Below are 15,003 nucleotides of genomic sequence, written 5' to 3'. Positions count from 1 at the left end.
TGTTGGGTGCATATATATTTTCAATTATTATATCTTCTTCTTGGACTGAACCCTTGATCATAATGTAGTGTCCTTCCTTGTCTCTTGTAACATTCTTTATTTTAAAGTCTGTTTTATCTGATTTGAGTATTGCTACTCCAGCTTTCTTTTGATTTCCATTTGCATGGAATATCTTTGTCCATCCCCTCACTTTCAGTCTGTATGTGTCCCTAGGTCTGAAGTGGGTCTCTTGTAGACAGCATATAGATGCGTCTTGTTTTTGTATCCATTCAGCAAGCCTGTGTCTTTTGGTTGGAGCATTTAATCCATTCACGTTTAAGGTAATTATCTATATGTATGTTCCTATGACCATTTTCTTAATTGTTTTCATAGGTCCTTTTCTTCTCTTGGGTTTCCCACTTAGAGAATTTCCTTTAGCATTTGTTGTAGAGCTGGTTTGGTGGTGCTGAATTCTCTTAGCTTTTGCTTGTCTGTAAAGCTTTTGATTTCTCCATCAAATCTGAATGAGATCCTTGCCGGTAGAGTAATCTTGGTTGTAGGTTCTACCCTTTCATCACTTTAAGTATAGCATGCCACTCCCTTCTTGCTTGTAGAGTTTCTGCTGAGAAATCAGCTGTTAACCTTATGGGAGTTCCCTTGTATGTTATTTGTCATTTTTCCCTTGCTGCTTTCAATAATTTTTCTTTGTGTTTAATTTTTGCCAGTTTGATTACTATATGTCTCGGCATGTTTCTCCTTGGGTTTATCCTGTATGGGACTCGCTGCGCTTCCTGGACTTTGGTGGCTATTTCCTTTCCCATGTTAGGGAAGTTTTCGACTATAATGTCTTCAAATAGTTTCTCTGGTCCTTTCTCTCTCTCTTCTCCTTCTGGGACCCCTATAATGTGAATGTTGCTGTGTTTAATGTCCCAGAAATGAATGTTGTCTTCATTTCTATTCATTCTTTTTTCTTTATTCTGTCCCACAACAGTAAATTCCACCATTCTGTCTTCCAGTTCCCTTATCCATTCTGCTGCATCAGTTATTCTGCTATTGATTCCTTCTAGTGTATTTTTCATTTCCGTTATTGTATTGTTCATCTCTGTTTGTTTGTTCTTTAATTCTTCTATGTCTTTGTTAAACGTTTCTTGCATCTTCTCGATCTTTGCCTCCATTCTTTTTCTGAGGTCCTGGATCCTCTTCACTATCATTTTTCTGAATTCTTTTTCTGGACTGTTGCCTATCTCCACTTCATTTAGTTGTTCTTCTGGGGTTATATCTTGTTCACTCATCTGGTACATAGTCCTCTGCCTTTTCATCTTGTCTAACTTTCTGTGAATGTGCTTTTTGTTCCTCAGGCTGCAGGATTGTAGTTCTTGCTTCTGCTCTCTACCCTCTGGTGGATGAGGCTATCTAAGAGCCTTTTGCAAGTTTCCTGATGGGAGGGACTGGTGGTGGGTAGAGCTGTGTGTTGCTCTGGTGGGCAGAGCTCAGTAAAACTTTAATCCACTTGACTGCTGATGGGTGGTGCTGGGTTCCCTCCCTGTTGGTGGTTTGGCCTGAGGTAACCCAACACTGGATCCTACCTGGGCTCTTTGGTGGGGCTAATGACAGACTCTGGGAGGGCTCACGCCTAGAAACCCTTCCCACAACCTCCGCCGCCAGTGCCCCCATTCCCACGGCGAGCCACAGCCACCCCCCGCCTTCGCAGGAGACCCTCCAACACCAGCAGGTGGGTCTGGTACAGTCTCCCCTGGGGTCACTGCTCCTTCCCCTGGGTCCTGATGTGCACACTACTTTGTGTGCCCTCCAAGAGTGGAGTCTCTGTAAGTCTGATTCTCTAGGAATTCCTCCTCCCATTGCCGGACCCCCAAGTTGGGAAGCCTGACATGGGGCTCAGAACCTTCACTACAGTGGGTGGACTTCTGTGGTATAAGTGTTCTCCAGTCTTTGAGTCACCCACCCAGCAGTTATGAGATTTGGTTTTACTATGATTGCGCCCCTCCTACCATCTCATTGTGGCTTCTCCTTTGTCTTTGGATGTGGGGTATCTTTTTTGGTGAGTTCCAGTGTCTTCCTGTCGATGATTGTCCAGCAGCTAGTTGTGATTCTGGTGTTCTCACAGGAGGGAGTGAGAGCATGTCCTTCTACTCCGCCATCTTGGTTCCTCTTCTCTTTTGAGTTTTTATGTAAACAACTTTTGGCAGTAGCCTTTTAAAAGCCTGCTAGTGTTGAAGGGCCTCCTGCAGAGGCGGGGGTTGGCCCTGTCCCACCGTGAGGACAAGGACACCGGCAGCAGAAGCCCCAGGAAGCACTCCCTGGCATGAGCCCCTCCAGAGTCTGCATGCATTTGCTTTTTATTCTCTTGTTTTTCCTTTCTTGCCTTCTTTTGGGTATTCAAATTTTTTTAGTGTCACATTTTAGTCCCTGTATTTGGATTTTTGGCTATATCTCTTTGTAATAGTTTTTTAGATTTTTTTCTTGTTTGATGCAGACCTTTATATAATTACATTAGTCTTAGCTTGTTAATTATATTGTCCACATCACCTATATATTCTTCTTAATTTTTTATCTGTTTGAACTATTCATAATCAAAAGGAAGATGTTGAGATCGCTTACAATTAAGGCAAGTTTATCACTTTCTCCTTGTGGTTCTAGAAATTTATTAGGTGTTCAGATGCATAAAATACTACATTTTACTTTGTACCTTTTAAAATTATACAATAACTCTCTTTGTTCTCTACCCTCTCCATCCCTAATAATGCTTTTTTGCCATAAAGTATATATTCTCTGATAATTAGATACCCCAGGTTTCTTTTTACTTATATTTGCCTGATATTTCTATTCCTATCTTTTCACTTTACATGAAATTATATTTTAGATGTGTCACTTGTAAACTATGCATATCTGCATTTTATTTTTATTCAGTTCATCAATCTTTGTCTCTTAACTTGTAAGTTTAGTTTAATTATATTTATTGTTACTATTGGTATTTTTTGTCCTTGTTTTCATCTTTTCAAATTATTTCTTACTTTTTAAATAGTTGGTAACTATTTCTCCCCCCAAATAAGACAAGAATTCACCTCGCTTTCTTATTCCTTGCTCTTCCCCAAGTCTTACATTTTATTGATATCATCTAGACTTATACTGTCCAAAAAGTAGTCACTAGCCACATGTGTCTATTAAGATTAACATTAATTAAAATTAAATACAATTTAAACATTCAGTCCCTAAGTCATAGAAGCCATATCTCAAACATTCAATAGCCATGTGGCTAGTGGCTACCATTTACAGGGTGAAGATGTAGAATACTTCCATCATAACAAAGTTTTCTTGAATAGAATTGATCCAGACTTTCCAATCAGGGCAATTATGGATATACTTTGGGGGAGGGGGGCTATAACTATTTTGTTTTAGGATACATACATTTTATCAAGATGTTTAATCATCTCTGCTTCATATATTTCTTGTGGTGTACTCTGGATTTTTTTTTGTCTCATTTATTAATTTATCCAAAAGGCTTTTCAAGTGGGTCTTTGTGTAGTCAATTTCTGTAACCCCTGATGCTTGAGAATATTGTTGAATCAACTCCTTATAATTAAATAGAGTTTGGTTGGGTATAAAATCCTAGTTCTAAGTTTTTCCTTCAAAACTTTAAAATTGCTATTGTATTTCCTTCATGAATCTATTACAGCTGTTGGAAAATGTGAGGTCAATGAAAATCTTTTTATTTTTTTTCTGTGTGATATGCTATTTCTCTTGGAATCACTGGATTTTTTTCTTTGTTTTGATATTCCTAAATTTGTCATAAATTTGCTAAGGGCAAGATTTTTTTTTTTAAATGTTTTGTTTCCCTTTCCCCTTTGACTCTCCATGGCTTTTCTCATATGGTGCTCTTTTCTCTTTCTTAAGTCTGGAAAATTCATCTCCATTATTCAAATATTTACTTATCTCCCCTTTTTTGAGATATCATTTTTCTGGGATTTCTATTATTTGGACTTTAGCATTTTTACTTCTACCCTCCATAATTTTTGGCTCTCCTTTTTTTAAAAAAAATTCTTCGTAATTTTTTTGGTTATTTCTGGAAAAAACTTTTTATTTGGTCTCTGCAGTTTACTGATTTGTTCCTCAATTCTATCTATTCTATTATTTATTCTATTTTATTCTGTATATTTCAACTATTAAGTTTTCTTATGTCTCATATTTTCCCTTGGTTCCTTTCTTTATGTTTTCTTGTTTTAGTTTCATATTTGAACTATCTTCCTTTATTCCTATTAGTATGTTTATTATTATTTTTGTCTCCTCTCTTCTAATATTTCTGCCTAGGTTGGAATCTGTAATCCAACATATTGCTTGTCTTTGGAAATGTTTGTTTCCCTAATGTGTTATTTTTGGGTCAGCTACCTCATTTTTACACAGCACTATTGCTTATTCTACTAAGACATGCATATAGAGAAGGACAGCCTCAGATATTGTTAGCTAGAAAAGCGAGAAAGTGGGAAGTTGATGCATCTCTCACAAGGTGGAAAACCTCAAATACAAGGAAACAAGTCAATTACTCCCCACCCACAGACAGCTCTCAGACCTTCACCGTTTGCCCCTAGAGAAATAGCATTAGTAAGATAAACTCTTTAGATGTTACTTCCTTTGTCAGTTTAGAGCAGGTGAGGTGAGAAAGCAACTGTGAAGGATTAGTTAGTCTCATTTCCTCTGGAATCATACTGCTCAGGGTTTCTCTATTGCCCTGATTTTATTCCTGAGTCCACCAGGACTAATCCCAGTTGGAGCAGATATAATACACAACACTGTGTATTCAAGGCAAATCTGGCAAACAGCCAGAGAAGCTCAATACCTTCTGTTCCTCTTTTACCCTCTCACAGATTTCCAAGCTGCCTCCTGTTCCAAGCCAAAGCAGCACACAGAAATCTAAAAACAAATCCACCCCCACTCCCATATTATCTGGGGAAGTCTTCCAGCTTCCTTAAATTCTCCTGGGACTAAAGAAATAGCCAGATGTGCCACATCAGCTTATTTCCTTGAAATGACTGGATGATTTTTAAATGTAAACAAGATATACATGTTTTCTTTCCTCACTAAATTTACCTAGAATTAGATCATTCAGCTGAATGGGTCCTTTAAAACCCCTTTCTAATTACAAAACCTATTTCTATCAGCCTAGCTTCCTTTTTCCCTCTTTACTTCTCCATTTTGTGTTTTAAGAAGAAAGCAGAAGTCTAAACCAAACAGCTTGTGTACCTTTAGTTGTGAGACCCACCTGTTGCTAATGGAGGTATTATTTGATGTCATCTGAGTCACTGCATGGAAGATTTACCATCTCAAGAGATATTAGAAGGACTCAAATATAAGTTTTATTATGACATTATCTTCAGTTGCAACAAAATAAAAGGTTCCTGGATCAGTTCCAAAGGGTATGTTTGGCAAATAAGCATATGAAAACACTCAACATCATATATCATGAGGAATTGCAAATTAAGGCAACAATAAGATACCACTACACACCTGCTAGAAAGGCCAAAATCCAGAGCACTGACAGTATCAAATGCTGGGGAGGATGCAGAGCAACAGGAACACTCATTCTTTGCTGGTGGGAAAGCAAAATGTTTCAGCCACTTTGGAAGACAATTTGGAGTAACCCTACAATCCAGCAATCACAGGACCTTGTTGGTTATCTATTTTATATGTAACAATATGTATATATATATATATATATAATATAATATGTATATTTTAATCCCTAACTCCTAATTTATCCCTCTCCCTGCTTTTCCACTTTGGAAAACCCTTTGTTTTCTAGGTCTGTGAGTCTGTTTTTATTTTGTAAATAAATTCAGTTGTATCATTTTTTTAGATTCCACATATAAGTGATATCATATGATATTTGTCTTTGTCTTACTTCACCTAATATGATAATCTCTAGGTCCATCCATATTGCTGCAAGTACTCTTAAAACAGGTTAAAATATCTATTTCACTTGTTCGGTGATGATATATTAGTGTGAGAAAGATCAATTATCTGATTTCTCAATTCATGGTTTACAGCTTAGTTTGAAATTACTCCATTACTGTGACAAGTAATGGATTAAAGTCACTGGTGAAAAGGTTGGGTCGATGAGCTGAATTAAGCCTACACATTCCTCCCTTTTGGGGTTCTTTTCCTACTGGGTGTGAGTATAGCGTGGGTTAGGGCAAGTAGTCAAGAATCTGTATCTGTGAAATACCTGGGGGATACCAGTGTGAAAGCCCAGGAAAAAGGCAAAGTCAGGTTCTCAAGTTTGATCCAATAACGATACCACCATGAAAACTCTCAGAAACAGGAAGAGCTGTGCTCCTTCTGATTTTTATGTATTTGTTTGGTTGGCTTTGCTCTGTTTATGTAGTTTTATTATCCTTGTTGATAGTATGTTTGTTTTTGTTTTATGGGTGCTATCCATCTCCTATCAATCCTGTTTACTTCTCGTTTGTTTACTATTTTGTCTTCAGATAGTTTGGAGTAAAACTTAGAGCTCATACTTATCAAACTTGTAGGGCTGTATGTTTTATATTTCACTGGTCTCATCTTACCCATGGCTTTATGGTTTCTGGAACTTTCTTGCTTTCTTGTTTTCTAATTCTCTTAACTGTTTCTCTTCCTTTTGTTATACTTTTTGAAACCTCCACAATTTGTGTGTGCACAGTGTGTGTGTATGTTTAATGAAGGGTGGTGTATGTAAATATATAAAGAGACTCCTTAAAAAAATAAATAAATAAAACGCTTCATTTCAGGCTAACCTCGATAAACCTGATGAACCATGACTTCATACATGCTATTGTTGAATCTCATTATCTCCCCAGAATGCCCCCTTCTTCTTGTTTCCTTTATAGGCCTGACAAACCTGCTATTTTAAGGTTGAAGTGGCACCTCCCTGAGAAATTTCTCATGCCCTCCTTTGATAAATATTTCCCCCATGCTCCCTTGTGCTGTTATTTTAGCAATAAATTTATTTCTGTATTTATTTACGCCAGTCTTTAGAATGAGGCTGTGTGTCCCAGGACATCAGGGAAAGAGGTTAATCTTTCTATCCCAAAGGTCAACATAGTAAATTAACATTTTTTTAACATCTTTATTGGGGTATAATTGCTTTACAATGGTGTGTTAGTTTCTGCTTTATAACAAAGTGAATCAGTTATACATATACATATGTTCCCACATCTCTTCCCTCTTGCGTCTCCCTCCCTCCCACCCTCCCTATCCCACCCCTCTAGGTGGTCACAAAGCACCGAGCCTGATATCCCTGTACCATGCGGCTGCTTCCCACTAGCTATCTACCTTACGTTTGTTAGTGTATATATGTCCATGCCTCTCTCTCGCCATTTTTGCAAATGTTTGCATTAACGAACAAAAGAAAACAACCAGGTAAGTGTAAGTTGCATAATGCTAAATCCAGAGTCTTGACCAAAGACTTTTGTTAAGGACTTTTTGAGTACTTACCATTTTCCAGGCTCTGTGCTATCAATAGCGGCAAGAATGGGGAGAAAAATTAAAAGTTATTTTCAGAAGGAGTGGACAGCCAAGGGGCATAAAGTTTGACACCAACATCAGATAAATTTTCACTGGTAACACTGTAGAAAGGAAATTATAGCTGGAGATAAAGGGGAATTTCTCTACTTAGTACTATAATGTTAAATGTGCCTTTCTGTTCAAAATAGTTTTGCTGCAGACAGTGTGGTTGTGTAGAAGGAACTAAAAACTTGGAGTCAGAATAGTTGGGTTTGAGACCCTATTTCAACACATCCTAGCTGAATAATCTAGAGAAAAATAACCTACTCTCATTTTTATCTCTGTTTTCTCATCTGTAAAATGAGGACACTGTTGTAAGGATTAAGCGAAGACATACATGCACACACATACACACAGGCTTGCATAAATCATATGGTACTCTACAGTTGTAAACTTTTATCATTACCCTATGATATTCTAACTTTTAAAAAAAATCATCAAATTTACAATCAGTTGTGATTTCATTTTTTTCTAATAGTTTTGTGGATTCAGTGCTTGTTGATTTCCCTCAAATATCAATTCCAGGTCATTTTACATGGCAGCCCCAAATCTAGAACAGTGTTTGATTTGACCCAGAAGTTCTGGCTGAGATTTAGACTTAATGGAAGGGGAGGAATAAAGGTATGGAGACAAATTCTAAAAGCACTTTATAGACGCAACAAAACACTAAGAAAAATAGAGGCTCACCAATGAGATATCTACACATAATAAGTAACTTTGCCCTACTTCCTGCTCAAAGATGCATGAAACAGTAGCCTGTACAGAGAAGGGCTCCACCTTTGACAAATCCAAGAATGGAAGCATCTTATGGGTAGATCCATGACAGATGGACATTATCTGCCCTTCTAGACTATGGACATCTCTCTTCTTTTCTCTTTTTCTTTTTATGTTCTTCATACTACCTTTACACATTTCTTAGAAAACCCTCTTTAGATATTGGCAATTCATGAATTGTTAATTGCATTTCATAGGAAATTTAAAGATGCCCACAGAGTTCAAATTATTTACTAAGTCTAAAAGGCTAGTTAATGGAAGAGCTGGGGGAACTGTCTCTGCTTTTATCCCTGTGTATTGTATATTTCCCCCACATAACGTATTTTTTAAAACTTTTTCTTATTCTTTTCTGAACATTTCCATTAAATTTGCTCTTGACTTTCTCCGGGTCCCCATCTGACACTTCAGCTTTTCACTGGGTCTGCTTGGCCTGCCATTGACAAGTAGGACTAAAGGAGTCTGCCTAGAACTGGCTGCTGTAGACTCCATTCTAATTACGGTTATAACATGTCCCCAAAGACACACAAACCTCAGGGGGCTACACAGCAGTTGGAGTTTAGAAAGCCAAACAGGTGACACACATTGACTTAGAAGGGAAAACGTTATATACTGAGTCATTATGTACTTGGCCTCTGAATCAGGGGCTTTCTCTATGAAAAATGCAACAATTTTGGCAGTTAGAGGCTGCAATCACCTTCATCAGAAGTTACTGGGACATCAGGAGGAGACCATTATCTATAGTCAGGTTGTTACACCCTGTTTTTCACTTAGACAAACTTACCAGCTTCCTTTAGGTCCCCATCGGGGTTGTACACTAAGGATTTCAACACTCAGCTCATGCGGATGCTTGGTAAGGCTAGGAAAGCGACCTAAGACATGGTTCTTGCTAAGAAGAGGCTAGCAAGACCCTTGCTTTAAAACAACGTTCTAAAATACTAAGAATACAGTGAGTAACATGATCAATTCAAAAGTATGTTCACCAAGAAGCCACGTGTAAAAAGAATTAGTGGGTTAGGGAATGAGCAAGCCTGAAAACAGTGATAATGTGCATGAGGAAGTGGAACCCCAGAAACTGCCTCCAGCTGTTTTAAGGAGAAAATAAATAGGTTAAAATGATATTAGGCTCTTAAGCCTTTCAAAGGAATGACATTCTGATATATTCTACAACATGGATGAACCTTGAAAACATTGTGCTAAGTGAAATAAACCAGTTACATGAAAGAAAAAAAATACTGTATAATCCCACTTATTAGGGTACCTAGAATTGGCAAATTCATATGGACAGAAGGTGAAGAAAGGTTATCAGGCCTGGGGGAAGTAGTAATGGGAAGTATTTAACGGGTACAGAATTTCTGTTTGGGATGATGACCAAGTTTTGAAAATGGATAATGGTGATGGGTACACAGCCTTGTGAATGTACTTATGCCACTGAATTGTAAACTTAAAATTGGTTAAAATGGTAAAATTTTTATCTATATTTTCAGAAAAACAGCCAGGTTTAAGAAAATGGGCAAAGGAGCCTAACAGACATTTTTCCAAAGAAGACAGACAACAGGTATGTAAAAAAGTGCTCAACCTCCTTGATCATCAGGGAAATGCAAATCAAAACTACAGTGAAATATCACCTCACACTTGTTAGGATGGCTAGTGTCAAAAAGGCCAGAGATCAGAAGAGTTGGTGAAGGTGTGGAGAAAAGGGAAACTTTGTGCACTGTTCGTGGGAGTGTTAATTGGTACAGCTGCTATGGAAAACAGTATGAAGATTCCTCCAAAAAATTTAAAATGGAACCACCATATGATTCAACAATTCCACCTCTGGGTATTTATATAAAAAAATTAAAATTAGGGTCTCAGAGAGTTATCTGCAATCCCATGTTCATTGCAGCACTCTTCATAATACCCCAAATGTGGAAACAATGTAACATCAATGAATGAATGAGTTTTTAAAATGTGGTATACATGTAAAAAGGAATATTATTTGGCCTTTAAAAAGGAAGGAAATCCTGTCATATGCAACAACATGGGTGAACCTGTAGGACATTATGCTAAATGAAATAAGTGAATTATAGAAGGACAAATATTGCATGATTCCATTTATATGAGATGTCTGAAATAGGCAAACTCTTGGAAGCAAAAAACAGAATTGTGGTTGCCAGAGGCTGGGAGGGGAAAATGGGGAGTTGCCAATCAATGGGTATAAAATTTCAATTATGCAAGATGAATAAGAACTGGAGAGCTGCTGCCCAATATTGTACTTACAGGTAACAATACGTTGATGTACATTTAAGTATCTGTTAAGAGGACAGATGTCATGTCAAATGTTCTTACCACAATACATTTTTAAAAATTAATTTTATAAAAAAGAGTATGGACTTCAACACCAGGTGTGAGAGAGAAAAGAGTTAAATTTTAACAAGGAGATACTTTCATAGTAAACAGCATACCATAATTTTCTTCTGCTTAGGAACTTAGTTTCCATAACAATATTACTTATTTAGCAGATTAAGAATAGTAATATTGTATTAGTGTTGAGCAGAATAGCAGACTGTCCAGGGCTAATTGCTAAGCGATGTCTAAAGTTGTCACTGGCAAGGGAAGGTCTTTTTCTGGAAGCGATCTATAGCGGTGATGGTGAAGTGGAACATGTGCCCTAATAATAGGAGCAGCTACTTTATTAGTCAGGATGGCTTCTGTCACAAATAAGAGCACGTTTAACTTGAAATGGCTTAAACAATAAGAAGATTTTCTTGGTCATGCAACAGAAGTCCCAAGAAAGTACACGGTGATGCAGGCAGTTACTAATCTACCAGTTCATGACATCATTAAAAGACCAGGTTTTATTCTTTTCATTTTTCTGCTCTATCTTATTCAGTATATCAGCCATGCCCTCATAATCACAACAACATGGCTGCAACAGTACCAGATAGGATATCCAAATAGCCAGAAGGGACAAGGATATCTTTCCTAGAAATTCCCCAGCATATCTCCTGTCTTGCCCATTGGCAAAAAAGGGGGGGGATGGCGGTAGGGTGGGTTAATACACTTACCTCTAAATCAATCAATCAACCACTGGTAAAGGAAATGAGATTATTATGATTGACTTAGAGTGATGATAGAAATGTATCCAGGAGATGGAGTTAGGATTGTCTTTTTTTGTTTAATTAATTTTCTATTTTATATTGGAGTATAGTTGATTTACAATGTTGTGTTAGTTTCAGGTGTACAGCAAAGTGTTTAGTTATACATATTCATTTATCTATTCTTTTTCAGATTGATTCTTTTCCCATATAGGTTATTACAGAGATTATCTCTTCATGCATGCATGAAAATGGAAATGCATATGGAAAACTGAACAAAATTCGGCTTCTGAAAAGCAAGAAAGGAGTTTTTGGTAAGGCAACCTACAATGTTTGTTCCATCACCAGTCAGCTAAGCTGATGGTTGCTGTGGGCAATGTGATTCCAGTGTTGACAAACCATTTGATTACTTTTAAAATGCTGGAGATCTGGATGTTTATGCAGGATCTCCCAAGTTTTAAATATTGGCAATACATTCAAAACATTAAAAAATACTTTTTGGCCAAAATCATTGAGGCCAAATAAAATAAATCTGCAGTCCAGACACATCCTGCTGGTCAGCAGTTTACAACTTCTGGTTTACGTTATTAATTTATTTAACTAAAACTTAGTTAGAAAGTACTACTAAGTTTCTACTAAAACTACTTAGAAAGTAATGTTCACTTTAAGCTTACCAGTAACTGAATTATACAAATTTCTATGAAAAAACAATTTAATTAATAAAGTCTTAATCAGTTGTAGTAAACTTCCAATGACACAGCTAATAAGAATTCCAGAAGATAATGTAGGGTAGGAAAAAGACATAATATAAACCAGAGAATGTCTGTATAATTTTCTTTGTAACTGAGGGTTCTAATTTGACAGTTTCAGGGTTAAAACAGTTAAGCTATTGCTAGTCATCCAATGAGGAGTATACAATTTTCTCCCATCCTTCCCAGTTTCCTGTGATTTCTTGTTTTTTGTTTTCATTTCATTAGAGGGTGAATTAATTCCTACTGAATGAGGAAATCAAGGTGCTCAAAACCCTTTAACAAATATTAGTCAACATCACAGTAAAAAAGCAGGGGTGGGAAAGGTTAGGAAATTCACCTAATTAGAGATTTCAGCTTTATAACTCTTTCTTTAGAGCCATCCTCTTTCCCGTGAGTATAGAGAACAGAAAATTTTAATTCATACAAAGATTATCAAGAGTATGTCTCTCTTGAAAGTTTTATGTCTTCAAAGAAAGTATAATCAAGAAATAGTAACGTCCTTGAGTGTCAAGAGCAATATTAGTACATTTCTCTTCCATCCAGATGGTCCAGTCTTCTAAGTTGATCATTTACCCACCAATCCTTGTTTAGCTGTTACTTCAGACTTCTGGATTGGAGCCCTAAAAAAAGACAGAACTCTTAAATAATGAACTTTCCCTAAAAACTTAGATATTACATAACTTTGAACTATTAAGAAATTAAAATGATTTATCTGTAGTCACTCTTGCTATTCTGTAGCTTGATACTTCACAGTGAAGGAGTGGAAACATAAGAGGGTAGAGAAAGGAGAGAAAAACATCACAACTGGGATTCAACTATCCACCTGGCCACTTATCAGTTGTAGAGGGTGGGGCATCAGGAGAAGAATTATGCCATGCTGAGTAATTTTTCTGTGGAGAATTTTCTCCCTCTCACTATCCCTGGGTAATTTTTCTGAGAAAACAAAGACTATTGGGGTCATCATCACTTTCTAGCAAAGACCCTTACGTCTTCTTTCTCTTGGTTTTTGTCCAAGCTCAGAAGGAAGACATATACTAGAACCCAAAATATACTCATATAGACACGGTCCTTAGTGAGCATCTTCTAGGAAGACATGGTTAGCACTTCTGTCCTTGATTCTAGGAGGGCTACAAGATTAGAATAGTTTGGTTATCGATCTCTTACTTTAAGTGCAGACATTGGCTTATGCTTGAAAACAGCAGAGGAAAGTCCTTTTATGTCTTTATGCTGTATTAGGGACAAAAATAATGGGAGGGCGTTAGAAATGTTGTGCAGTTCCCATCTTTGCTATTTCTTATTTATTTCCTCATTATTACTTACTTATTTCCTTATTTAAATCCTTCCTACCTCCTTGTCACTTATTTTAACTTCCACCCAACCCTCAGGGTCCAGTACAAATTCCAACCACTTAGTCAATGGACCTTCCTCTTACTTTCCCATTCCTACCCCATTCATTGTCCCCTCGCCATACTTCTCTCAGTAGTATTGCCTGCTTTGGCACACGTAATATATGAGGAGTTAAGTGCTCCATATGCATATGATTTGTTTTCCTACCAAAAATGTAAAAATTATTGAAAAAAAGGACCTTAAGTTTTAATTCCTTCTCATGTACTCACAACAAAGTACCAAGTATGAGGGGAGTATGTTCAGGATCCACTTGAGCGAATGACTCTACCTGTTGCTTCATGAGTGCTTGGCCTTTATTCTGGGTGTGCCTTCATGTGCTCCGTTTTTCATACCCTTCCTCCTCTAGAACACTGTGAATAATATAGACCTTATTCTGTCTAGAATAAACAAGTACAGTCTAATTTATAATACAATTTTGTATCCTCCAAAAAGAGCGTCTAGAAACTAACCTGTGAAGGAGACAGTTCAACTTCTGCAGCAGAACCATTTATCATTTCTTAACAATCATGTAACAGTAGAACTATTTTTAACAGTAAAAAAATTAATAGCCATTCTAATTTGTAGATAGATAGTGAGTAGGCCTTCTTTCTCAGATATTCCTATGGGCTATGATATCTCAGGTTAGCTTAGCGTATCCTGAAAGGGAACCCAGAGATCTGAAGACACCCTTCACATTGGGCACCAGAGACATTTAAAACACCACCAGTGACCATCTGATACTTACAAGGAAAGAGAATGACACAGATGTAGGAATCAGCGGTGGAGAAAAATCTGGCTTCGTAATTAGCTAGTAAGAAGGTAAAAAAAAAAAAATTAAAAAATGGGGCCTCGAAAACAGGTGTGCTTAACGGAAAGGCTTAAATCACTTTCAGAAACGGAGAACTAGGAATCTTCTAAACCTGTACATTTAATTGCTTTCACTAAGGGGCGCACATGCAGTTCAGAAACAAGCTCAATGCCAACAGACATATGATGAAGATGGCATTCTATGAAGCAGATCGGTTCTCTTCTTTAATGAATTAGCTTTTCAGACCCAGTAACTCAGGTTGAAGGGTTAAATTTAGTAGTATAATGGAAAGGCAAGCTCGTATTTCGTCTTTTCAAAACGTTTTGCAGAAGAATCCATATTTTCTATGAATATTCACACAGATCTGAACATTCTCCTGAAGAAATAATTGGGCATTGTGGGTTATGTCTTTCACTAGCGTTCCCCTGAGGTTAGATTGGAAGGGATTTTTAAGAGACGTTACCAACTCACAACAGAAGCTGGAGGCGCATCCTCCTCTGCCAGAAGGTCAGGTGTGTCAAGCTTCATCTAAAAAGAAAAAAATAAAATTTTAAAATGGGTTTATATGAAATCATGTGTGTGAAAACTTTGAAAATTGTAAAGCACTACAGAATTTAAAGAATGCTTCATTCAATAAAAATAAATTTTAAAAAATGATCGGTGTCCTAAT

At 37.0% G+C, this 15,003-nt stretch overlaps 1 protein-coding gene across 1 annotated transcript in view; it reads right to left on the bottom strand.

Moving 5' to 3' along the window:
- Positions 1–9,025: 9,025 nt before the first annotated feature.
- ADAM28 (ADAM metallopeptidase domain 28) overlaps positions 9,026–15,003 on the bottom strand; it is a 61,364-nt gene continuing 55,386 nt past the window's right edge. The window contains exons 21-24 of the mRNA XM_067745175.1: positions 14,805–14,861; positions 14,271–14,333; positions 13,304–13,366; positions 9,026–12,759 (exon numbers count right to left, since the gene is read on the bottom strand). Coding sequence (XP_067601276.1) covers positions 12,739–12,759; positions 13,304–13,366; positions 14,271–14,333; positions 14,805–14,861 — 204 coding nt within the window. The 3' untranslated portion in view covers positions 9,026–12,738. The remainder of the gene's footprint in view (positions 12,760–13,303; positions 13,367–14,270; positions 14,334–14,804; positions 14,862–15,003) is intronic.

This window comes from Pseudorca crassidens, chromosome 7 (assembly GCF_039906515.1).
Source record: "Pseudorca crassidens isolate mPseCra1 chromosome 7, mPseCra1.hap1, whole genome shotgun sequence".
In the NCBI taxonomy this organism is placed as follows: domain Eukaryota; kingdom Metazoa; phylum Chordata; class Mammalia; order Artiodactyla; family Delphinidae; genus Pseudorca; species Pseudorca crassidens.
This window is presented reverse-complemented; position numbering and strand designations above follow the sequence as displayed.